Source organism: Megalobrama amblycephala, linkage group LG16 (assembly GCF_018812025.1).
Source record: "Megalobrama amblycephala isolate DHTTF-2021 linkage group LG16, ASM1881202v1, whole genome shotgun sequence".
NCBI classification, from domain to species: domain Eukaryota; kingdom Metazoa; phylum Chordata; class Actinopteri; order Cypriniformes; family Xenocyprididae; genus Megalobrama; species Megalobrama amblycephala.
In genome coordinates this window covers 9,191,405-9,217,182 of record NC_063059.1, presented here as the reverse complement: position 1 = coordinate 9,217,182, position 25,778 = coordinate 9,191,405, and the positions used below count along the sequence as shown (strand labels likewise).

Below are 25,778 nucleotides of genomic sequence, written 5' to 3'. Positions count from 1 at the left end.
GTGGGCTGACAGGTGTAGGCAGGTGACCTTTGATACATTTGACCCTCTCATCTGAGAGGTGAAGAGGAACATGCTATCCACAAAGTCCCACTACCTATATATCCTTGTCCTACAAACAACGTTTCACTCGGGTGATCAAAAATAATAGCATTGTGTGTGCTTTACACTGAGGTTCAGATCTTTAAAAAAAAATCTTTCTATATATATATCTATACAAAAAAAAAAAAAATTAAAAGTTGTTTATTTAAAAAAAAAAAAAAATCTTCCAGTGGGGTAAGAAAAATTTACTTTTTTTTAAAGATTTATTTTTGGCAATTTTTGCCTTCGTCTCGTTTATTGTTGATGATCGCATTATTTTTCATGTGCTTCTGCTCTTTTTTCTGCGTCTTCCTCGTCTGTGTTTTCGTTCAAGAGATTCTGTAATAGTTCAGAAGATGCGTAATAGCGCCCCCAAGTGTATAACAGTGAAAACATGGAAACCCGGAAAATTCCTGTGTTTGGCAGGGAAGCGTTTTCTCATAAATAACAGAAAATTCCTGGCAGGGAAAGAGTTATGATAGGATAGTATAAAGTGGACAAGAAGGTAGGAGAGAGAGGGGGGGGGTGTGATCAGGAAAGGTCCGCGAGCTGGGACTCGAACTCGGGTTGCCCAAAGCGCAACAGCGCTATATGTCGGTGCGCTGCGCTGCCCACAAGGCTATCGGCTAACCGAAATCTCACAATATTTTGCTTTTCAAGTAAATATATCTTGATTTAAGATATTTGTACTGCAAAACAGGACAAAAATACAGAGTAAGAAAATCATGTTTACAGTGTAAAGCTTTACAGTATAGTTAAAACAAAAACATTTTACAAACACATTTTCTGTACAAACATATTTAATTAAAAGTTTAAGAACCAATACATTTCACTGTACAGGGAAATTTGACTTTACTCTGATAACATCCTGAGAAACAAAGACAGAACAGAAACAAAAAAACTTTACAGCATTTTTTTTTTTACAGTAAAAGACTGTTGAGTGAGCACTAAGAACCGTAATTTATAAAGATTAGATTTGTTTGGCATATAAGACGTCTGTCGGAGGAACTGTCTGTTCAGTTTACAAGCATCAGATTGTGTCTAAATCCAGTCGGACAGCTCCACTTTAACAATTTACCTCAGATGGCACGATGATGGGTGACAATACTGTGAATATTTACAGTCAGGCTGTCACAGAAATCGCATCGCAGGACATACATCATGCTCACAAGGAGCCAACCAGATGGATTTGAAAAGGATATCTATAGCACAAATGTTCCCGATTCATGCTACATATTACTTAAAAAAAACATAAAAGTACCATAAACGAGGACTTTATAGACAATGTAGTTAAAAAAAAATGTTAAATTTAGTGTTGGTGTATGTTTACAAGGTACATTTTAGACTGCGTATGGTATGTATGGAAGGCAATAATCCCATCGAGTGCTGATGTGCCACTTTAGTGGTGTATTTGTGGTGTGTACTATAGAAATGAGCGATTGAGGCTTCACTCTGATCCTGTAATAGAGAAGTTCGGTCTGGGTTTGTGGCTCGGTGGGCGTTTGGCCGATCGGATGGTTTGGTTTGACTGTCTGATGTGGGACTTATAAGAAATACAGAGTGTATGCACAAACATACACACAGAGCTCACAAAACAAGCATTTTTAAGTCACGTCAAACTAGTCCACCATGTTGTGTGAGTGATATTCACATTAAAACACTCATTCACACAATGTGTCCCTTCTCCAAAGACAAACATATACACAGCCAATCAATGACAGCCTGTCAGTGGTCTTGTGTGCATCCAGAGGGGATGTTTGTGTGTGTTTGTGTTTTTCAGCATTGCTTCCTCGTACTAATTCTCCTGTGGCTTGCTCGTCTGGGGGAAAAACCCATAATAACAAGTCACATAGATCCTCACACACTCATTCACCCATGCCACTCGCCTTCTGGTGGGATCTCAGTGGAGTGTGTGTGTGCGCTTGGGGACTATGAGTGTGAAACACGCCGTCGCCTCTTCTGTACTTGAGAGGGCACGTGATCTATAGAAGCACCTGAGAGAAAGACAGAGTGATTATTGCCACATCTGTACTGACTGGTTTTGATTTCAATTGTATCATTTTTTGGTTTATTTTATTAAGTAATAAGTTACAAGAGGATATGCCATATTGTGAATATAGTCACGGTTAAATGGTGCTGTTAGGAACTACTGTAAATGTAGTAGAGTACCTGCAACCCTTTCAGACATGATTACTTTAGGATAATAAAATTATAATATATACAGCACAAATTTTCAAAAACATTCTTTTATGTAATCTTAATTTTAAGATTTACACACTCTTTAAATCCCCAGTGTCGAAGTCATAGTTGAAATGAGAAAATGTAAATGATGCATAAATAAATATGTATACTGCACAAAATAAATAAAATAGAGGAAATGTGAATGATAAATATGTATACTGCATTAAATAAATGTAAATGATAAATATGTACTGTACATAAATGTATAAATTCAGAAATAAAGGATATGCATTCGCCAATAATTCATTGGAAAATTTAATTCAAATTGCGCAAAATTGCGCAATTTAGTCAAATGTATTTATTAATTGCAGATGTATTCATTAAATAAAAAAAATAATAAACTAGATGAGTAAAGTTTAGTGACAAACTTTGATGTTGGCTTGACAAAGCCAGGTCTGAAGGTTTAAAATAATTTTAAACAGCTTTAAGTTGAAGGTTTTACTCAGAGAAAGTTAAAAACAAATGTTACTAGCATGTTTTAACACATTTCTAACATGTTGTAGCATGTTGCTAACATGAATTAGTAGGTTGTTAGCATGATTTACATGTTGCTAGCATGTTTTAACATGTTCCTAGCATGATTTAGGAGCTTGCTAGCATGAATTAGCATGCTGCTAGTCTTATAGTACAAGTGACTTGACCCCCCCCAATCTCGATTAATCGTTTGCAAAATAAAAGTCTATGTTTACGTAATAAATGTGTGTGTTCTGTGTATAATAATTATGTATATATAAATACACACACATACATATGTATATTTAAGAAAAATTTTATATTTATGTATAAAATATTTATATTATATTTATATATAATATAAAATATATTTAAATATTTATTTATTTATACATGCATATATTTCTTAAATTTATACATGTATGTGTGTGTATTTATATATACATAATTATTATACAAAGAACACACACACATTTATTACGTAAACACAGACTTTTATTTTGCAAACGATTAATCGTGATTAATCGTTGTGCAACCCTATTTGTAACTTAGGTGTAGAGGACCCCATCGGAATGATGACTAAAACTTTACTGATGTTTTATAAAGTTAATTGCGTCCGTTTTCACTCCAAACAAATCACCACAAGAGCTAAACAATACAGAGCACAAGAAGTGCGCATTAAACTCTCTCTCCATTGCATTATCATCAACATACAGCGAATTACTCAAAACACTTATTACAACTAACAGTTAACAAATACATCTTATGCCTTTTCGGGGGTGCTTAATAAACTGACAAACTCTAAATCTGCAAAACTACGTGCACTTCTTGTCAGACCGTAGACGAGAACACCAGTCAAAATAAGAGCCCCGCCTTAGTAAATATTTAAACTTACAAAAAATATTAAAACCTGCTAGTATATTTTAATACAGGTGTTTTTTTTAACTTTGCTTATTTAAAACATGATCAAAATACTATCTATTTTGATGACAAAATTTCAAATAAGAGAGGAAGTGACAAATAATAATCAATAATGGCTGTATTGTTTATTGTTTGTTAATATCGGTATCGGCCCCAAAAAATCATATCGGTGCATCCCTAGAACATATCCTAACAGTCTCATAAATAAGATGTGAAATGTGAAACAACTTTTGTATTTTTAGGGGATGTACAGTTTTTTTAGAGGTTTTGTGGATGGACTACATACAGTAACTGCACTGTGACACACACACACACTGTCATACCTTCATGAACTCACATACACTCATTCAGAAAGCTCACACAGACGCACTGTGAAATGTCCTGCTGCGATTCAGTTAAAATAACTGTCAGAGAGAGGCGCCGTTACACAGACAGACAGGAGGCCCTTAACAGCTTAGGGGTCCATCAGACTGAGGCTGACACGCACACTGTCACACACGCTTTCAGAAACGTTTGAGCTGAAACGATCGGGTTTGTGTCATGACTGATAGGAATAAAGTGAGAAGCTGAATTTTGGGAAATAAAGATGCTGAGATGGTGAAAGATAAAAGAAAGAGAAAGAAACAGCATGAGCGGTTTGAGTTAGAGACCATACAGCTGACTCACACACACACACACACACACACACACACACACACACACACACACACACACGTTTACTTAACTAAAGAAAGAAATACCATACATTTCTACTGTTACATGTGGATTCATTTAAATACTAATACTACTTTATATATATTATATATATTATTAATATTATTATACTTATTGAACATGTCAAATCAACAGCCCAAATTTTTATATTAGATGATATGTTATTAGATTTTAACAGTTTTATTCCCAAAGTATGGCCAAGTAATCCCACACATACCTTCCTCACAGGTGGGTCCCAGCCAGGTGAGAGGACATGAGCAGTGACCTGTGCGCTGGTCACACTGGCCTCCGTGTGCACACTGACAGATGAAAGAACAGCCGGGACCATAAAACCTGCTGTCACACACTGAGAGAGAGAGAAGATGAAAGTTGAAGTTTGAAGTAAGGTTTGTGAGAGTTTGCATTAAGATGTTTGTGTGTACCTTTCTCGCAGTGTTCTCCTGTCTTTCCCGGTGGACAGAGACACTGTCCAGTGGTCGGATCACAAGGCGCCCCATCACACTCACAAAGTTCTGCACAATCACGCCCAAAACGCCCAGCATCACAACCTGTCATACAAACACACAGTCAGAGAGACCATCAAACTGCACATATGTGCATGCAGCTTAAAGGGTTAGTTCACCCAAAAATGAAAATAATGTCATTTATTATTCACCCTCATGTCATTCTACAGCTGTAAGACCTTTGTTCCTCTTTCAAACACAAATTAAGATATTTTTGATGAAATCCGATGAATCAGTTGAGAGCAAAGCCATTCAAACTCTCAAGATCCATAAAGGTACTAAAAACATATTTAAATCAGCTCATGTGAGTACAGTGGTTCTATCTTAATATTATAAAGCGATAAGCATACTTTTGTGCGGCAAAAAAAACTAAAGGACTTTTCAACAATATCTATATAGGCCGATTTCAAAACACTTCTTCAGAGCTTTATGAATCGAATCAGTGAATCGGAGCACCAAAGTCACGTGATTTCAGCAGTTTAGCTGTTAGGAGATCTGAATCACTAATTCGAAACAAAAGATTCATAAAGCTCTGAAGCAGTGTTTTGAAATCAGTCCATATAGATATTGTTGAAAAGTCTTTATTTTCTTTTTTGGCACATAAAAAGTCTTCTCGTTGCATTATAATATTAAGATAGAACCACTGAATTCACATGAACTGTTTCAAATATGTTTTTAGTACATTTATGGATCTTGAGAGTTTGAATGGCTTTGCTGTCAATGCAGGCCTCACTGAGCCATCGGATTTCATCAACAATATCTTAATTTGTGTTCTGAAGATGAACGAAGGTCTTACAGGTGTAGAACGGGTGAGTAATAAATGACATTATTTTCATTTTTGGGTGAACTAACCCTTTTAACAAATGTCTCAAAAGCATGGACGGCATCGGGATGTTCATTAACAGTATTGCTGCAAAGGCATTTCCAACTTCTTTTTACTTCTAAGCAAAGAACAAAAAAGCACTTTGCCATGAGTTTATCATGGCCTTGAATCACATTTAGTCTCTTGTACGTTACATGTGCATGAGTGCGAGCACAAACAATAAGTTGCTGCAGTTCACTTAACGGCCACCTGTGTCGCTAATAACAAAGGTTTCTGAATTCAGAAACCCTTGTTATTAGCGATAATAGAAAGGACTCAAAAGCATGCGTAATAAAAGTAGTCCATATAAATCATACTTCTTTTGAAGTCATATGATAGCTCTGCATGACGAACAGACATTATTTAAATTATTACTCACTAATAATCTTCCTTATCAGTGAGCTGTTAAATGCTGTGTCAGTGAGTCAAAACAGAACCAATGCTGGTTTTGTCAAATTGTAAAGAACCGTATTCATTGAAAAGATCTAAAACAGACTCTCAAGAAAGTGCAAAAAGAGCTTGAATGAATGTCAAGATTTTAAGGTGCAATTGGTGATTCTCTACACAGATAAATTTTTTTGTTATACTAGTTGAAAGTCTCCTCATATGCTGATAGCAATCACTGTTAAATGCTCTAAATCTATTTTTATATCATCTGTGGAAGGGACAGGACCATAAAATGTTCATCCAATAATTATATTCGGTCTGAAAGAAATAACACAATGTCTACCTGCCTGTCAGCGTATGTTTTTACATGCCCTCGCACACCCGTTCTCGCAGACATCATAAGTCATCAGCACATTTTATGCTATGCAGAGCTTATACGGACAGACCTCAGTCATGGAGCACCGCAAACAAACAGCAGCCACCCTTTTACAGTTCCTACCGAATCAAAACAGTGCGCTTATGCTGCATTCACACAATAACTACCATAATTAAGAGATGACAACCCGTGACGTTCTAACCGGAGCTGTTCAGTCAGACTCGGAATTATGCGTTTCCATGTCAGCAGTGTCAACACCGAAATGAATCTGCAGCAGTCAGGTGTTATTTACGTTCATTATTACTGTAATGTTATGGGCTTTGAGACATGAGGTAATTTAACCCTTAAATGCATACCTCGGGTCTTTAGTGACCCGGGACATCATTCACTACCCTCCTTCTCGTTCATTTTTTCAACCTTCTTGGTATTCCTCAAGCAGTTCATTATAAAGAATATAACAAGAAAAAAATCATAAAATTATAAAAGAATGCCTATTTTTGTATTCATTTTGTGTAAAAATTGTATAGGGTCGCAAACGACCCGAGGTGTGTATGAGTGTACGTATATTTTTTCTGCACAACAATAATTGAATCTTAGATGACGGAATAAGTGCAATTCACCTTTATTCCACAAGGTGGCAATGTCTGATACACAATGCTGAAGTGACGACTCATTCAGACAGAAAACGAAATAATGAGAAAAACATGAAATGGCTCAGCGATTTACCACAGAGCAAGTACTGAACGCAATCAAATATGACTGTAACTGTCACTGGATGGATCTGGTGAAGCTGTTAGTGATCGAAATATTGATTTTGAAGATGTTGAAAATTATATAGTTTTGAGAATACGTTTGAGATTGCGAATGGGCTCATATTCGTGACCTCAAACATAAAACTAGCCCATTATTTGCTGAATTTACTGGGAAATGAGCTCTGACGAGGACAGTGATGATGGCATAAAACATCTGCTCAAACTGAGCCCTTTCAAGCTCCAAAAGGTAACAAAATACAATTTATTTTATTCTTCTGTAATTGTTACTCTAATATCAGAGGAGTTTTATATTATCACAACAGGTAAAGATCCTTCCGTGTTAGATATAGATCCGGGTCGATAAAGACCCGAATATGTAAGAATGATTGGCAAAACAGTCATGCATTTAAGGGTTAACGCTGTCTCTTGTGACACTTTGCCGGGAGCAGCTGTGTGTGTGTGCGTGCGTTCATGTGTTTTTGAGGAGGCGTGGCTTTGCAGGGAGGTTGGGATTGTATGCTTTCAACGTTAGCAGGCTAATATTTGCATTTCTCAGATCACCTACTGCACCTTTAATTTTCCACTGAATAATGACATAATTGCAGTCTGTTCACCTATTGAACATATTCTAAGGGTTTGGATGAGTTGGAATATAGTTTTATGATATTTTAATAGTGCTTTTTTATTATTTTGGTGCTTGAGAGCCCTTATTCACTTTTATATATTGAGAAAAGTGACCAGAACTTTCTGATAAAAACATTTTATTTATCCTATAGAAAACAATTGTAGAATTAGTTTGTTTACTGTAAAAGCCAGAAGTGTTTCGAAGCCTACGTGACTGTGATTACAAAGGTCAGATGTGGTCAGATGAAGTTTTGTGGCCGATTGAGCAGGTTTTTGTAAGTCAGGGGTTTTCCAGTAAACAACAGATGGCTGTGAAAGACCAAGACCATTATTAAGAGGTCTGAAATAAATATGTCACTTGGAGGCTTCTTGCCTCTGGGGAGTGTTGATTGTCCTTGTTACAATGTTACATTTTGCCTATGATAAAGGCTTGACCATCAGTTGGCAGAATTCTACAATTAGGGAGCAAGGTAAAAGATGTATAACTTAGTTGTGGGAAAACCGGAGGGGTGAATTTTAATAGAGAATTATGTCACTTTGTTGCAAAATAACAGATAAGAAAACTGTATAAGAACTGTGCCCTAGCCAGAGACAACTTCAGATGAACAGCTGGCATCACACTTTGTTGCTTGTCAATAAAGTTAAAGCTCCTGCAACCTGGTAAATTCGACTCTGAGAGTTTTCTTTGAGAGCAGAACTGAAGGGACACTGAAACATCGAATTTGCCACAACAGTTCCACTAAAGAAAGTAGGTCATGAACTGTAGCTTTAATTCTCAGCTGAAGTATCCAGTCTAATTTCATGCTGATAATGTAAATATTTTAAAGTTGAAATGACTTACGTTTTTCACACTGTTCACCATGGTAACCAGGAGGACACACGCACTTTCCGGTCACGTGATCACACAGGTGCCCGTGTTTACAGTCACATGATTGTGCACAGAGCTTGCCAAAAAAGCCAGCAGGACATCCTGGAATATGGAACAATTTCATATGAAATTATATAATATCATATTTCCTGTTCAGAAGTGCAGCAAACATGATTTATTCTAAAAGTAAAGATGATAAGTCTGTCACTCACTGTGTTGGCAGGCGGGACCGTAGTATCCAGACGGGCAAGAGCAGCATCCCGTAAAGCGATCACATGTTCCGGTATTCTGACACACACACTCTTGCTCACAGTTCACACCATAGTAACCTGGGACACAAACTATCACATGCAAACAAAAGTAATAAGGTGAATTTATCATCTTGTGGCCAAAATTGAATGCATTCTGAATTAAAAATCCAATTTTTCCTGTTTATGTTAGATTGCAATTCCATGGAACTAATCACATTGTGTATTTGTGTGCTTGTTCACCTTTTTCACAATGTTGTCCGGTCCATCCCAGCCCACATCTACACGTCCCATTCACAGGGTCACACACTCCTCCGTTCGCACATGTACAGAAACTTCGACACTGAACTCCATAGCGCCCCCTAGGACATGCTGCATCGAGAAGAATTACACATTTATCAGCAATAATTTGACATAGCAAAAATACTAAAAAGCTGTGCATAAATATGAGATAAAAGTGTTGTTTTGTTTCATTACGTAGAACCAACGTAGATACAACTGGATGTCTTTACTGGATCTGTACGCTCTGTGTTTCAGCAAAGTCGCATGGATCTGTCTTCAATTTGAACCACATGAGGATGGTTTACCAAGCACTGATTAATCCTCATCCAGCACTAAATTATACTGTCAACACTTAATTTCCACTGTATATCTCATTTTAGCCTGAAACCATACTTATTCTTGTACAGCAAAAAAGAAAAAGCTTTGGCTTGTTGATCTTAATGAATCTATTTTTTTTTTTCCTGAGGTACAGTGCTCGACTGAAAAACTTTACAAAAAAAAAACACAATTGTCGACAATTTATCTTCATGAGTAAACAAAAGCACTATTCAACTGAGGATGTTACCTTTGTGTGTCACAGGAATACACAACCATTCAAATGTTTGGGGTTTGTAAGATTTATTAAAGATACACCTTATATGTGTTTTTTTTTTGCTCAAAATTAAAATTTAAATGAATCAATGCATCATCAATTCTTTTTCCAAAATGTGTATTTGTCTTACCCTGATTCACTATATGGTAAGCCTATTAAAGTGTTTATATTTTAGACCTGAGGGGATGGTTTTTGTGGGAAATTGCATACATTCATCACTCGCCTGTGTGCGTCTCGTCATATTTGTAAATTGTGAAAAGTTGCTCTGGCTGCGTTGACGTGTGTGTGGTGTGGAAATGGCAGAGGTTAGTTGTCTCAATGAGCAAGAAAGGTTGACATGGAGCAGCTAAATCTTGAAACTCCGGGGAATCACCCGTAAAAAAACGTAGAACAGAGGAGAGTCTGTTTGCAAAAAGAGTACGTGACAGAGCTTGTAATAAAACAAGAACCAACATCAGCTTGACTTTTCAAAGATGGCGAGAACAAAGGGATTTGAAATGTTGTAAAAGTGATGCGGAGATGGCGTTTTTATTACTCAACGGGTGATTAAAGGTGCCCTAGAATTAAAAATTGAATTTAATTTTCAGTTGAATAACAAGAGTTCAGTACATGGAAATGACATACAGTGAGTCTCAAACTCCATTGTTTCCTCCTTCTTATATAATTCTCATTTGTTTAAAAGACCTCCGACAAATCTCAACATAACACCAACAGTCAGGATCATGAATATGTATGACCCCAATATTTGCATATGCCAGCTCATGTTCAAGCATTAGACAAGGGCAGGAAGTCTGCATGTGCACAGCTGCATCATCAGACTAGGTAAGCAAGCAAGGACAACAGCGAAAAATGGCAGATGGAGCAATAATAACTGACATGATCCATGATAACATGATATTTTTAGTGATATTTGTAAATTGTCTTTCTAAATGTTTCGTTAGCATGTTGCTAATGTACTGTTAAATGTGGTTAAAGTTACCATCGTTTCTTACTGTATTCACGGAGACAAGACTGTCGTTATTTTCATTTTTTAAACACTTGCAGTCTGTATAATGCATAAACACAACTTCATTCTTTGTAAATCTCTCCAACAGTGTGTAATGTTAGCTTTAGCCACGAAGCACAGCCTCAAACTCATTCAGAATCAAATGTAAACATCCAAATAAACACTGTACTTACATGATTAGACATGCTGCATGACGAACACTTTGTAAAGATCCATTTTGAGGGTTATATTAGCTGTGTGAATTGTGTTCATGCTGTTAAAAGGCAAGCGCGAGCTCCGTGGGCAGGGAGCGTGAGCATTTAAAGGGGCCGCAGCCTAAATCGGCACATATTTAATGATGCCCCAAAATAGGCAGTTAAAAAAATTAATAAAAAAAAATCTATGGGGTATTTTGAGCTGAAACTTCACAGACACATTGAGGGGACACCTTAGACTTGTATTACATCTTTTAAAAAGACGTTCTACGGCACCTTTAAGGTATTTTATTGAACAGATAAATTGCCATAAGTATCTCTCTAACAGAGTTCATTGTAAAGCATTATCTATTGTGAAGGGTCATTTGATTATGGTTGTTGCAGCGCTGTGCTGGAAGTTATTTTCAAGATAGTACCATGTCTATTAATTCAGTATATCTACAGTAACATCATCAGCTAGTCAGCTTGAGATCCTTTCCATCTAAACTAGTTATGAGCAGTACGGTAACCATATTCATCCACACAGTCACACAGAGCCGAAGCACAACCAAAAAAAAATGTTCTTCCGCTAGAGGGCCAAAAGTAACAGTGTACTTTACTTTGTTCTGTTAATCATATACATAACATTATATCACATATTCCACATCTAGAAAACAGAAACTCTACAGAGGTCCCAAATTCATACAGGATTCATTGTTATACTGTACCAGGACAAACATTCAGCAGACCTTCCCTTAAGCAAAACACCTCATCGTTTTATCTATTAACTATGTCCTGGTCCAGACGGAAACTTCCAGTAACAACAAGAGCACAGATGGCATTATTTTCAAATAAACTCTGAATTTCTCAATTACTACAATTATCCAAGGCCCTCTCATCCCTCAAAATGCATTTAAAGAACTAGCCACACATGCAATCACTCGATCACAAACAGCCACACACACGTGCACAAACACACACACGCCACACACAAGTTTACTTAAGCTCTAGATCATTAGTGCAATGGCAAAGTGGGTCTGATTTGGCAGCGCAGCTAAAGAGCAATCATGTTTCTTTGGGTAATTTAGATTGGGAAAACAATAAGCCAATCGCTTTGATTCGCTTGCTTATTTATTTGTTTCCTCGCCAGCGGATCCGCCGACACGGAACATAGAGAACCAGCTACTTATAGTCATCTGTAAACATTAAACATGGGGAACGTAAGCAGTGGCACGTCTGTGAGACGCTCCGAGCCGGCGTTTTCAAGGAGGCTAAGAAAATCCCTCCTGGAAAGTCCCGTTCCATTTCAGCTGATGAGTGATGAAACACGAAGATTAGGAATCTGATCTCTCGCTTCTGTTCTTCAGGAAAGGGGCTGCTGCGTTCAAATTCCCTCACGCAGGAAACTGGAGAAATTTGTTAGCTAAATATTGTAAATAAGCCCTGGGAGAAAATCAGGAGGAGGACAAATAGTTTCTATTTGTGCAAGACTGTGAGACGCAATATATTTCAGTGTTGTTTTGCTTATGAAGTCATCATAACACTTACGGCTTTCAGATTCTAACAAGATGTGGATGTTGTAGATTTGGGAGGGACCATGGATGGGTGAAGGCAGGAAAAAAGAAATGAATGACTGGAAGGTTGGAGAAATTGGCAAGATATGTGGTGGAAAAAGCCAAATAAGTGGAAGGAAAAGGGGGGAAAAACAGAATTGTACAGCAATCCACCAGTGTTGTCGTTAAACAAAAAACTATTAAAACGATTAACTTTTTCTTCGCTAATTAAAATAAAGCTGAAATAAAATAAAATATATATTAAATAACAAATGCTGCCTTGGCAGCTATCCAAAATAAAATAAGATGAAGTAATACAATTACAATAACTAAAACTGAAAATAAAATAAATGAAACCTAAATAAAAATATTAAATAAAAACAAAAAAAAGCACTTAAAATAACTAAAACTTAAACTAAAATGAAAATACAAAAATAACAGCTAACTCAAATAAAAATAAATAATATAATAATAAGTAAATAACACTGCTATCCACTGAGATATATACCTTGTTCGCAGGATGGTCCTGTTCTTCCAGGGGCGCAGTTACACCTCCCAGTCTCTGGGTGGCACTGTCCTCTTTCTCCACACAAACACACCTGAGCACAATCTCTCCCGTAGTGACCTGTGGGACAACCTAAGAGAGGAAGACAGATGCTATTAACTAGAAAGGCAGAATGCAACAGAGCGGTCTCAATATGCATTTTTTAAAAGCTGACCTACGTTTAACTTTACACTTTCATAAGATGCTGAAAGGCAGCAAGATGCTATGCAATAGACAAAGATGTCCATCTGATGCGTGTTTACATAGATGATTAACCATAGCCACACCCACTCAGGTGATGGATTGAGCATCAGGTTCTTACTAGTGCTGCAGTTGGGTCCCAAGTATCCTGGCTGGCAGAGGCAAGAGCCAGTCCTGAAGTCACATCGGCCTCCATTGGCACATCTGCACCTCTTCTTACAGTAGGGGCCGTAGGTGCCCTCGCGACATCCTGTGAGGAGCAGGAAGGGGCAACATTGGAGTGTATCTTTGATATACACACTCCGTTAGTAGTTGTCATTAATGTTAATTATGCATTTATGCATGTTCCGTTTAGTAGTGTTCATGTTTTCTACACTAAATACAGGTAGATTTTAGTACACTAATAAAACAATGCATGTGTGTATATACAGTACAGTCCAAAAGTTTGGAACCACTAAGATTTTTAATGTTTTTAAAAGAAGTTTCGTCTGCTCACCAAGGCTACATTTATTTAATTAAAAATACAGTAAAAAAACAGTAATATTGTGAAATATTATTACAATTTAAAATAACTGTGTACTATTTAAATATATTTGACAAAGTAATTTATTCCTGTGATGCAAAGCTGAATTTTCAGCATCGTTACTCCAGTCTTCAGTGTCACATGATCCTTCAGAAATCATTCTAATATGCTGATTTGCTGCTCAATAAACATTTATGATTATTTTCAATGTTGAAAACAGTTGTGTACTTTTTTTTTTTCAGGATTCCTTGATGAATAGAAAGTTCAAAAGAACAGCATTTATCTGAAATACAAAGCTTCTGTAGCATTATACACTACCGTTCAAAAGTTTGGGGTCAGTAAGAATTTTTATTTTTATTTTTTTGAAAAGAAATTAAAGAAATGAATACTTTTATTCAGCAAGGATGCATTAAATCAATCAAAAGTGGCAGTAAAGACATTTATAATGTTACAAAAGATTAGATTTCAGATAAACACTGTTCTTTTGAACTTTCTATTCATCAAATAATCCTGAAAAAAAAATATTGTACACATTAAATGTTTCTTGAGCAGCAGATCAGCATATTAGAATGATTTCTGAAGGATCATGTGACACTGAAGACTGGAGTAATGATGCTGAAAATTCAGCTTTGCATCACAGGAATAAATTACTTTGTGAAATATATTCAAATAGAAAACAGTTATTTTAAATTGTAATAATATTTCACAGTATTACTGTTTTTTTACTGTATTTTTAATTAAATAAATGTAGCCTTGGTGAGCAGACGAAACTTCTTTTAAAAACATTAAAAATCTTAGTGGTTCCAAACTTTTGGACTGTACTGTATATATAGTAATTATATGTAACTACACAACAATATACAGATACAATAAGTTCAAAAGTTAGGGGTCAGTAAGATTTTTAAAAGTCCCTCTGCAGTTAATAATTTTATCTCTTAAAACTCATCGATAACCAAAATGACATATTTCAACATTTTCTGTGAAAATAATGCCTTAAAATAGCTTGAATGTAACTCTACACCCTTGCTTCGTTTAGTATACATGGTTCCATGAATATGCAAAATAGCCCCGCCTCCACTCAATCACACCAACTCAGACTACCTGATCCACTCGGTCAACTGTAGTAATGGCAAGTAGAAATACTGGTTTAATTCAGATTTATATTTGAACCAGAAACTGATTCAAGTGGAAGAGTGAAATATACAGGGTCGTCTGCAAGTCGTTCTATCAGAATGGTAATGCGTTTTATGTATCGCTCTTAAGTAACTTAAGTTACATATTCAGATTACTTTTTCAAGTAACTAGTAAAATAATGCATTACTTTTCCCATTTACAACAAAATATCTAAGTTACTTTTTCAAAAAAGTAACACAAGTTACTTTTTCACATTTATTGACTGACAGCTCTCCTGTCCCCATATTGAGAGAAATAAAGTGCAGAGATGTTGTGTGCGATGTGTGAAATTGATGGTTATTGTAGTTCTAGACTAAATGTGAACATGCATTTACTCATCTCACTTGCACGAAAACATTCACTATGCCTCAAAATGAATAAAAACAGTGAAATGTAATCTTAGAATTTTACACAAACCTGTAATAATTGATATTATTATTATTATTTGTGTAATATTAAATTACACAAATATACTTTATGTATTTAAATTCACTTTATTAACCAGAATGTCCTCGAAAAAAACTACCCTATAGGTCGTTTTTCAAGCACCTTATTATGACCTATATTTACGTTTTAAAGTCATGCACCCTCTAGCTGGAGTGAAAATAATGACAGTGTCGTCATGAAATGACGTATGACCATCATTACCAATCAAAATGCGTGTTCATTTAAATGCAATGTGTGGACTTTTTACACCATTTGTCCTAATTCCATTTAGCAAAACAAATTTTTTTATTAACGACTTTTATTAATGACTTTTATTAACGACTTTTTATTTACTGTCATTTTTTAATCAATTTAATATGTCCTTGCTGAATAAAAGTATTAATTTCTTACAAAAAAAAAAACTTTAACTCAAACTTTTGAACGGTAGTGTATATGATTATATAACCTTTTTCTATTAGCTCGCATTGTTGATGAGCTGTGGGTTGGTTGAACAACTATGAACACAACTGTATTATGTCAAACAGTAGAGATTTGCAGAATATGTCTTACTGAGATGACAGCGGTTGCCATAGTAACCAGGTAGACAGCTGCATTTCCCAGTGACGCGATGACAGCTGTACTGATCTCCAGAACATGTGCACACTTGAGAACAGTTCAGGCCGAATCTGCCCTGAGGACACACTGAGAAAGAGAGAACATTAGAAAATGACACAAAACATTAAGAGCATGTGTGAGTTTTCCACAGAAATGTCCAGTTGTCTAGACACATTCCTGAAAAGGCATCAGGTCTCAGACAGGAAGGAGATATGATATGATATGAAGGGGAGGCTAGACATCTCACGTAACGTCATTCAAACATCCTTACATTCATACACTTTCACATACGTCCAGAGTATCTGACAGAAGACAGGCCTTATGAATGTGTTTGTGGGTATGCGTCCATTACATAGCATTACCACACAAATGCATATCACACACACTGAAACATGATTATATGGAAAATACATATATTTAAATAGAAATATTCATGGCTGAACAGTAAGGATTTTTCCTAATGGCCTAGTCGGATCAGTGCTTTAGATCTGATAGTTATTTTTGCCAACAAATTTTTGGCATGGTTGGATGGATGGACAGAATTGTTTTGTTGTTTTTATACATTTTTTTGTTATTGTTTTTTATAAAACTATGTTGGCATATTTAAAAAAAAGTGTACACATACATATACAGTGCTCAGCGTAAATGAGTACACCCCTTTTGAAAAGTAACATTTTAAACAATATCTCAATGAACAAAAACAATTTCCAAAATGTTGACAAGACTAAGTTTAATATAACATCTGTTTAACTTATAACACGAAAGTAAGGTTAATAATAACTTAGATTACACATTTTTCAGTTTTACTCAAATTAGGGTGATGCAAAAATGAGTACACCCCACAACAAAAACTACTACATCTAGTACTTTGTATGTCCTCCATGATTTTTAATGACAGCACCAAGTCTTCTAGGCATGAAATGAACAAGTTGGCGACATTTTGCAACATCTATCTTTTTCCATTCTTCAAGAATGACCTCTTTTAGAGATACTGGATGCTGGATTCCCCATAGGTGTTCAATTGGGTTCAGATCAGGAGCCACTGAATCACTTTCACCCTGTTCTTCTTCACAAATCCAACAGTGGCCTTAGATGTGTGTTTAGGATCATTGTCATGTTGGAAAAGTGCACATCAACCAAGGGCACGGAGTGATGGTAGCATCTTCTCTTTCAGTATAGAGCAGTACATCTGTGAATTCATGAAGCCATCAATGAAATGCAGCTCCCCGACACCAGCAGCACTCATGCAGCCCCACATAAGGACACTGCCACCACCATGTTTCACTGTAGGCACCATGCATTTTTCTTTGTATTCCTCACCTTTGCAACGCCATACAGTTTTGAAGCCATCGGTTCCAAAAATATTTATCTTGATCTCATCACTCCAGAGGATAGAGTCCCAGTAGTCTTCATCTTTGTCAGCATGGGTCCTGGCAAACTCTAGGTGGGCTTTTTTGTGCCTGGGCTTCTTTCGTGGACGGCACCCATGCATGCCATTCCTCTGCAGTGTACGCCGTATTGTGTCACGGGAAATAATCACCCCAGTTTGGCTTTCTACTTCTTTAGATAACTGCAGAGAACTTGTGTGTCGATTTTCTTCAACCCTTCTCATCAGAAGACGCTCCTGTCGAGGTGTTAACTTCTGTGGACGACCTGGACGTCTCTGTGAGATGTTGCAGTTCCATCTTTTAAAAAATTTTTGTATCACTTTTGCTACAGTATTCTGACTGATACATAAAGCTTTGCTGATCTTCTTGTAGCCTTCACCTTTCTGGTGTAAAGAAATGATTTTCTTTCTCAGGTCTTGTGACATTTCTCTTTCATGTGGTGCCATTGCTGACAGTATGAAATGAGAAGGAGTTTTAACACCTTTTTATAGTCAACTGTCTGCTGGACACCTGTGTAATGAATAATTAGACTCACCTGTGTTACACAATTCTTTAACAATTCTTGTTAAATTAGACATTTGTAGTCTAAAATTTAGCTTTGCTCCAGAGACTTTCAGTAGGTTGTACTCATATTTACATGACCCTAATTTGAGTAAAACTGAAAATTTTGTTCTCTAAGTTATATTATTAACCTTACTTTCATATTATAAGTTAAACAGATGTTATATAAAACTTAGTCTTGTCAACATTTTGGAAATTGTTTTTGTGTTCATTAACATATTGTTTGAAATGTTACTTTTCAATATATATATATATATATCATTTCAGACAGCACTTAGAGGCTTTTGCATCTGAAGTCTTCAATTATATACATATACACAGTGCTCAGCGTAAATGAGTACACAAAAACAATGTTTTATTTTACACGGCCAAATAATGTTGCCATATTTTAAAATAAATAAAGATACTATTTATCATATTTGCATAATATAGTGTATCTACGTACATACACTATATATAGCACAGTAACTTTCAATCTTATCTCAAAAAATAAATGTTTAAGTTTCCAAGACATAGCAACACATGTACATGGTCAACAAACATAGCATGTGGTGACAACGCAGTACTGGCCCCAATTGACAAAAGACAGGTCTGTCAACTGGCCTGAAAGTCTCTCACACCGGCCTCAGGTCATTAAATGATCCTTATTGTTGAGGCTAATACAGATCTGTGTATGTTCATCTATAAGTGTGTGTGTGTGTGTGTGTGTGTGTGTGTGTGTATTCACCCCACTGGCATGTGTAAGAGATAAGCTCAGACTCCAGACTAAAGAGAATAATTAGACTGTTGTCATTAGCCATGTCTACTGCAGTGTGTGTGTGTGTGTGTGTGTGTGTGTGTGTATATGTGCGTTCATGTCTGTTCCAGACTTCTTATCCTTACACAGACAAAACAAAGCCTGCTGTTTGAGTTGGCCGCTCAGCACTAACCTTTATCAGATGTCTCACATCCACAGAGAGAGAAAAAGAGAGAGTGAGAGAGATGGGCGGGTGTTGAAAGAGAGTCGGGGAGCAAAACCCCAGTGTGTGTAATGAGAGGTCGAAGTGTGTGTGGGGCTGTTTGTATGTCTTTTTAGCGTAGTTTTGAATGCAACAAAGTGTTGCTGTGAATTAAAAAATTAAATCTTAAATTAAAAATGGGTGTTAGTCTTTTACTCCCTTCATTTTGATTAAGCTGGTCAGATGAATGGATGTATAAATGGAGAGATTCTTCAGTACCTCAACAAAACAGGCAATATTTTCAGACACTGTGTTTGAGTGCAATTTGCCTACTGCTTCTTTTTTTCATAACATTTGTGTCATTATAAATATTAGCAAATCTAGCATTAAATTAATAATTAACTGAGAATACAATATAATTTTAGATTTATGTCTTGCATTTCACACTTGTATTTAATACAGCAGCCATTTAATTTGCTACAGTAATTAGACCTACATAAATGGAGGGAAATTAAAAAAAAAAAAAATTCTTTACCATTTTTGACAGAAAATATACAGTAAATAAGCACAATTGCATTACCGACTATCTGTAATATAAAAATAATAATAACAAAAATATGAAGCAGCACTAGTTTTAACTTTGAAAATAATAAGAAATGTTTCTTGAGCATCAAATCAGCATATTAGAATGATTTCTGAAGGATCATGTGACACTGACTTGAGTAATAATGCTGAAAATTCAGCTTTGATCACAGGAATAAATTACATTTTAAAATATATTCAAATAGAAAACAGTTATTTTACATTACAATGATATTTTACAATATTACAGATTTTACTGTATTTTTTTATCAAATAAATGAAGCCTTGATGAGCATAAGAGACTGTTTAATATATACTAGTCTATAAAGTAACTGAGTTACAGTCTTACAGGTAGATTTAAGAAGTAGAAGTAGTTGCTATTTTAAAAGCGGTCTTAAGAATCAGTGGGATGGTATGAAATACTCGTCTCACAGCTGTTCCCAGTGTACCCTGCAGGACATCCACATCTGCCCTGTCACATGATCACAGGCCATGCCCACTGGACAGATGCATCTTTGCTCACAGTTTCTACCAAACCATCCAGATGCACAGGCTATACACACAACATACAGACAGTGAGAGAGAAAGCAGATGGATTGCAGAGTGAGCGGCCCGCGTTCACCCATGTGAACATTCCAGTGTGTAATGGAGACAGAATACAGTAATTTGTGTGATGACATGTGAATCGCGGCTATCAGTGCTTACAAACTCCTCACTATAAATCACCATAATCACTTACATCTTACTAACTACAGCCAAATAAAGCACTCTGAGTGAGTCTGTGAGAGAGAGAGAGACAGATGTGTTTATGAGTATATAGGGTCTTGGGGTGTTGAAGCATGTGCGTAAGGATTTTTTTGTTTTGTTTTTTTAAGAGAAAGACTGTGTATTTGTGTACGTATTCAACAATAATACATTATATATGAGTTTTAGATTTGTGTGTGTGTGTGTGTGTGTGTGTGTGTGTGTGTGTGTGTGTGTGTGGTATTCCGAACGTTATAGGCACCAAATTGATAGTAATACCAGTAATTTTTGACCTTTTGGGGACTTTTTTGGTCCGGATGAGAAAAACAGCTTAAAAAACATTTTTTGAAAATGTAAAAATGCCGAAAGCTTTCTGTAATGGGTAGGTTTAGGGGTGGGGTTAATGGGTAGGGGATAGAATATACAGTTTGTACAGCATAAAAATCATTATGTCTATGGAAAATCCCCATATAACATGAAAACCCAACATATGTGTGTGTTTGTGTGCGTGTTTTAACTCACTCTGTTGGCAGTTGGTTCCTGTCCACCCAGGTGTGCACTGGCACTGGCCACTCACTGGGTCACATGACCCTCCATTGTGACAGTCACATGACTGACTGCAGTTGGGACCAAATGTACCCGCTGGACAAGCTACAACACAAACACATATATGAAACAAACCAAACTTTTAAAAATGTTTGTATGTTTTCATTCATATATATATATATATATATATATATATATATATATATATTTATTCAGTGAAGAAACAGATGTTCTATTCTAGATGTTCCAAATACAGCAAATGTAAAGTAATTAGTATGTTGATTTAAATAGATATGTCACAGAACTATTTATTTTTATTCATATTCACATTTGATTGTAAATCAGCTACTAATACACTACAGTTCAAAAGTTTAGGGTTGATAAGATTTATCATCTCTTATACTCACCAAGGCTGCATTTATTTAATCAAAAAATACAGTAAAAACAGCAATATTATGAAATATTATTACAATTTAAAATAAGTGATTTCTATTTGAATATATTTTATAATGTAATTTATTCCTGTGATGACAAAGCTGAATTTTCAGCATCATTACTCCAGTTTTCAGTGTCACATGATCCTTCAGAAATCATTGAAAAATTAAAATCAAAAATAAAAGTTCAAAGGAACAGCATTTATTTGCAGCATAAAACATTGCATATTTGCTGAATAAAAGAAAAAACTAACATCAAATGTTTTAATAGTAGTGAAATTATATAATAGGGCTGCAAATAACGATTATTTTGATAATTGATCAATCTGACGATTATTTTTTCGATTAATCGGTTAATTGGATGAAAAGTCTTAAAATTATTATTCGTTAAAAAAATTTTAATCTTAATTTTAAATTTAGTATTACTATTATTACTATTATTTTTACTGTTGCTATTATTATTGATACAAATGTTGTTGTTATTATTATTATTATTGATTTTACTTTTTCCGTCAACAAATATTATCATCACCATCTTTAGTATTAGTACCACTACTGTTATTATTATCATTATCAATGTTATCTATTATTATTGATATTACTATTGCCGTCAACACAACTTATCATCACCATCTTTAGTATCATTATTGTTATTATTACTGTTATTATTATTACTGATATTACTGTTGCCGTCATCTCAAAATATTATCATTATTATCATACATACTATTACTATTTAAAGGCAGGGTAGGTAAGAAATTTTGTTCCAAATTTGTTTAAACTTTCTATATATATACACATGCATAATTAAAATGTAAGAACTCTGATAAAAAGAGTATAAAAATCGAGTGACTCTAGACCGTTTAATCTGTATTAAACACAGCTCATTATTTCCATCCGGGACGAAACATAGGATTGGCTTAGGCGGCTGTCACTCTCTCGCAACCATGGCAACCACCCTTTTGCCACACATGACCTGCCCACTTGCGCGCGCACGTTTGATTTGGGGAATTCAAGAGGCATGGATCCTAGGAATACCAAAACAATGGCAGAGAAACAGCAAGCAAAATTCACAGTACCGGCCTATGCAGTTAGTGAAGGCAAACCAGGCAAAAAAGGAAGACAGTAACAGTACAAGAAAAGGCAATGAACAAAAAGTCTTTGGATAAACAAAGAAATAAAACGCGAGTTAATATCGGCGTGGCTTTCCAGCGATGGCGAGAACTGAGGGAACTCAAGGGGCTGAAAAGTGACTCCTTGATGGCTTTATTTCTGCTGGACAGGTAAATCTTTCTTTTTGTATTTTTTCATGAAGCATGTGTCATTAGCACACGTAGCTGCGTAATATAGCTAACATAACATTACTTAGCGAGCCGTAGTAGAGACGATAAATAATCTATAGGCCTAGCTCAAGATGATAGCTATAGTGTTGAATTGTGCATATTTTTGCTTTAGATAACTAAATACATGTTTAACAGATAGTAGGCCTAACGTTACTCCGCATCTAGGAACTTTTCTTAGAACTATATTTACCCTCTGTCTAACTCTTTTACCATGTTCACCTGTAAGTTTACCTGCACGTTTTTTTTCGCCTTTGTTTTGTTTTTTATTCTCTACCTATGTTTACTGATGTCTTTATCTTGTATCTGTGTGTGTCGTACACACTTTGTTGTATGTGTTGTTATTATTTTGTGTCTGCAATGCAGTTGTAAGTTGATATTTGAGTGTATGTTACTCTGTTTATCTGTAGAACAACGTATATGTTATGAATCTTACACGAAATTCATCTTCATCACAGTGTAAATGATGGTAATGGAAAAACGTGTATCATGCAACCTGTTTTTAGCTTTGCCTTATAGATAACTAACTCGTTAGCGAATTAAATTATGTTTATCTTCATAATTATAAAGTTATTTTTATTACATGTGATTCTGACATGATGTCACTACATGCACTGTGCTCCTTCCTCTCCGCTCGTCTCAGGTAAATAATGCGTCTTCCAGCTCAGTGGTCGGAGTCGCACGTTCATGCGTTTTGGGGGCGTGGCTTTGGAAGGAGCCCAGAAGGGAGGGGGTGGAGTGAATGGAAATAATGAGCTGTCTTTAAAACAGTCGTGAGAGGTCTACAGACACTCGATTTTTATACTTTCTTTTTCAGAGTACTTACATTTTAAATATGTATTGATATATAAATAAAGTTTAAACAAATTTTGAAAAAAAAGTTTTTTATACATTTTTTACCTACCCTGCCTTTAAATCCTTCTACTATTACTACTGTTATTTGTAATTTCTGCTTATTTTTCATTGCTGTTAGTATCACTGCTGTTTTATTGTTGTTTTTTGTGTTTTGTTGTTGTGTTTTGTGTTCACCCTATGTTGTAAGTTTTGCACTCCTAATAAAAAAAATAATCCATTATTTTAAACAATGTTATTCCACATCCTGCCCAATGATGTCCAAAACAATGTGTAATATAAAGCAAATATAGTGAATGTATCTATGTAGTTTATGCTGTACATTATAAACAAAAACAACTGACTGCTTACTATTTTTAAAGCAGACATTAAAGACGAACCACTGATTCGAAACAAAAGATTCGTAAAGCTTCATGAAGCAGTGTTTTGAAATCGCCCATCACTAGATATTGTTGAATAAAGTCATTATTTTGTTTTTTTTGGTGCACAAAATGTATTCTCGTTGCTTCATAACATTAAGGTTGAACCACTGTAGTCACATGAACTATTTTAAATACGTCTTTAGTAGCTTTCTGGACACTGAAAGTGTTAATTGTCTTGCTGTCAATGGCAGGCCTCACTGAGCCATCAGATTTTATCAAAAATATCTTAATTTGTGTTCTGAAGACGAATGAAGGTCTTACAGGTGTGGAACGGCATGAGGGTGAGTAATTAATGACAGAATGTTTGGGTGAACTAAACCTTTAAAAATTATTCATAAACAAAAAAAGAAAAGAAAAAAAAACTTGTACGAGGTATGAAGAACACACTACTTTATAAACACTTAATTTGATGCCTATCAGTGAGTTGTATATGGCCTGAACACACTTGCTTTAGCAGTCACAATTGCCATGACATTACGTTACTGCGAAACTAAAAAAATAATAATAAACTAAAAAAAGCAGATGCAGATCTAAATAACGATTTACGATTTGCACTCTTTAAAAAGAGGGCCACAAAACTAACTAATAACATCACTCGTCTCCAGAGAGGTTTCATCACAGTCGAGATTGCCCTGCAAAACATGTCATGGGAAAGCCAGACGTAAAAATAAAACATCTGAGAGAGGGATCTTTAACACAAACCTCACTTCATTAAAAAGAGAGGGAGAGTGAAAGAGAAAGAGAGATAAATCTTTATTGGGCCCCTGATCTATTAAACTACTGACGGGAGATCGCATGAGAAGACGGATGGTACTAAACCAATGTGCCGCAGAACTCTCTTAAAAAAGCATCTTACCCTAATAAAATACTGACAGACACACAAGCGGAACACTTCTAAAAAGCATCACAGTAAACACAAACATACACAGATGAGACATTTTTAAAAGCATCCTATGGCGATTAAAAACATGGATGCATTTAACCTTTCTGCAGCCCTACGGGAAGCTTTACCCTCTGTTTATACACACACGCACACGCACGCACGCACGCACGCGCACTTTAAAAACTGCATCGACTGTGTCTGCGAGCTGATAAACTGTGTTTGGATGAGCGATCGTAGGGTTATTTCAGTGCGAGGATGCGGCGTTCAGCCGGAGATGAGCCTCCAATCACACCCCGTTTTAATGATGTGGGCGGCTTACCCAGAATGCATTGCGGCGGTGCCCAGCCAGGGGTGCAGCGGCAGGCGCCTGTGATGTGGTGACACTGGGCCTCATTCCCGCACTGGCACATCTGCGCACAGTCCTGCCCGTAAAACCCAACAGGACATCCTATGGAGGAGAGGAGATTTGAGTCAGCAGCGTCTGTGTGTGTGTTATAATGTGCGGTACATCATTGGAAAGTCATGCTCACAGATCCCCCCCAGAGGCAACAAAGAGCCAACAGAGTGTCAGCATTCTGATTCGATTATAATTAGGTTACTGTTTTACTAGTATCCTCGTGGACGTATCCATTTTTCATCCCTTCCGTCCTGCTCATCTCTCTTTTTCATGTCTCATTACCTACCGAATGCTCAGCGTGTGAATTGCCCTCATCAGCATTGATTGCATGATCTCATTCGCCACATGTGCGGCACATCCTCACCACAACAAAGTCAACGTGTGTGTGAGGAAGACAGACAGACAGACATTTCTAGGAAACTAGAACACCTGCTGAGCACACAGGTTCACTGTCTGGGTACGGAAATATGCCTCCTGTGCAAATATTCCCTGAACTGCTATTTTTTCACAGGTTTTCAATCACACTTCATGCAAAAGTCCCATAAAAAATGTAGTGCACCTGGCCAAAATGGGGTT

General features: G+C 36.1%; 1 protein-coding gene across 1 annotated transcript in view; it reads right to left on the bottom strand.

Annotated features, from left to right (window-relative positions):
• Window positions 1–788: 788 nt before the first annotated feature.
• megf6 (multiple EGF like domains 6) overlaps window positions 789–25,778 on the bottom strand; it is a 79,703-nt gene continuing 54,713 nt past the window's right edge. The window contains 13 exon segments of the mRNA XM_048161012.1: window positions 789–2,072; window positions 4,625–4,753; window positions 4,830–4,955; window positions 8,753–8,881; window positions 8,992–9,120; window positions 9,271–9,399; window positions 13,142–13,270; window positions 13,500–13,628; window positions 16,071–16,202; window positions 20,017–20,050; window positions 20,052–20,137; window positions 20,851–20,979; window positions 25,125–25,253. Coding sequence (XP_048016969.1) covers window positions 2,008–2,072; window positions 4,625–4,753; window positions 4,830–4,955; window positions 8,753–8,881; window positions 8,992–9,120; window positions 9,271–9,399; window positions 13,142–13,270; window positions 13,500–13,628; window positions 16,071–16,202; window positions 20,017–20,050; window positions 20,052–20,137; window positions 20,851–20,979; window positions 25,125–25,253 — 1,475 coding nt within the window. The 3' untranslated portion in view covers window positions 789–2,007.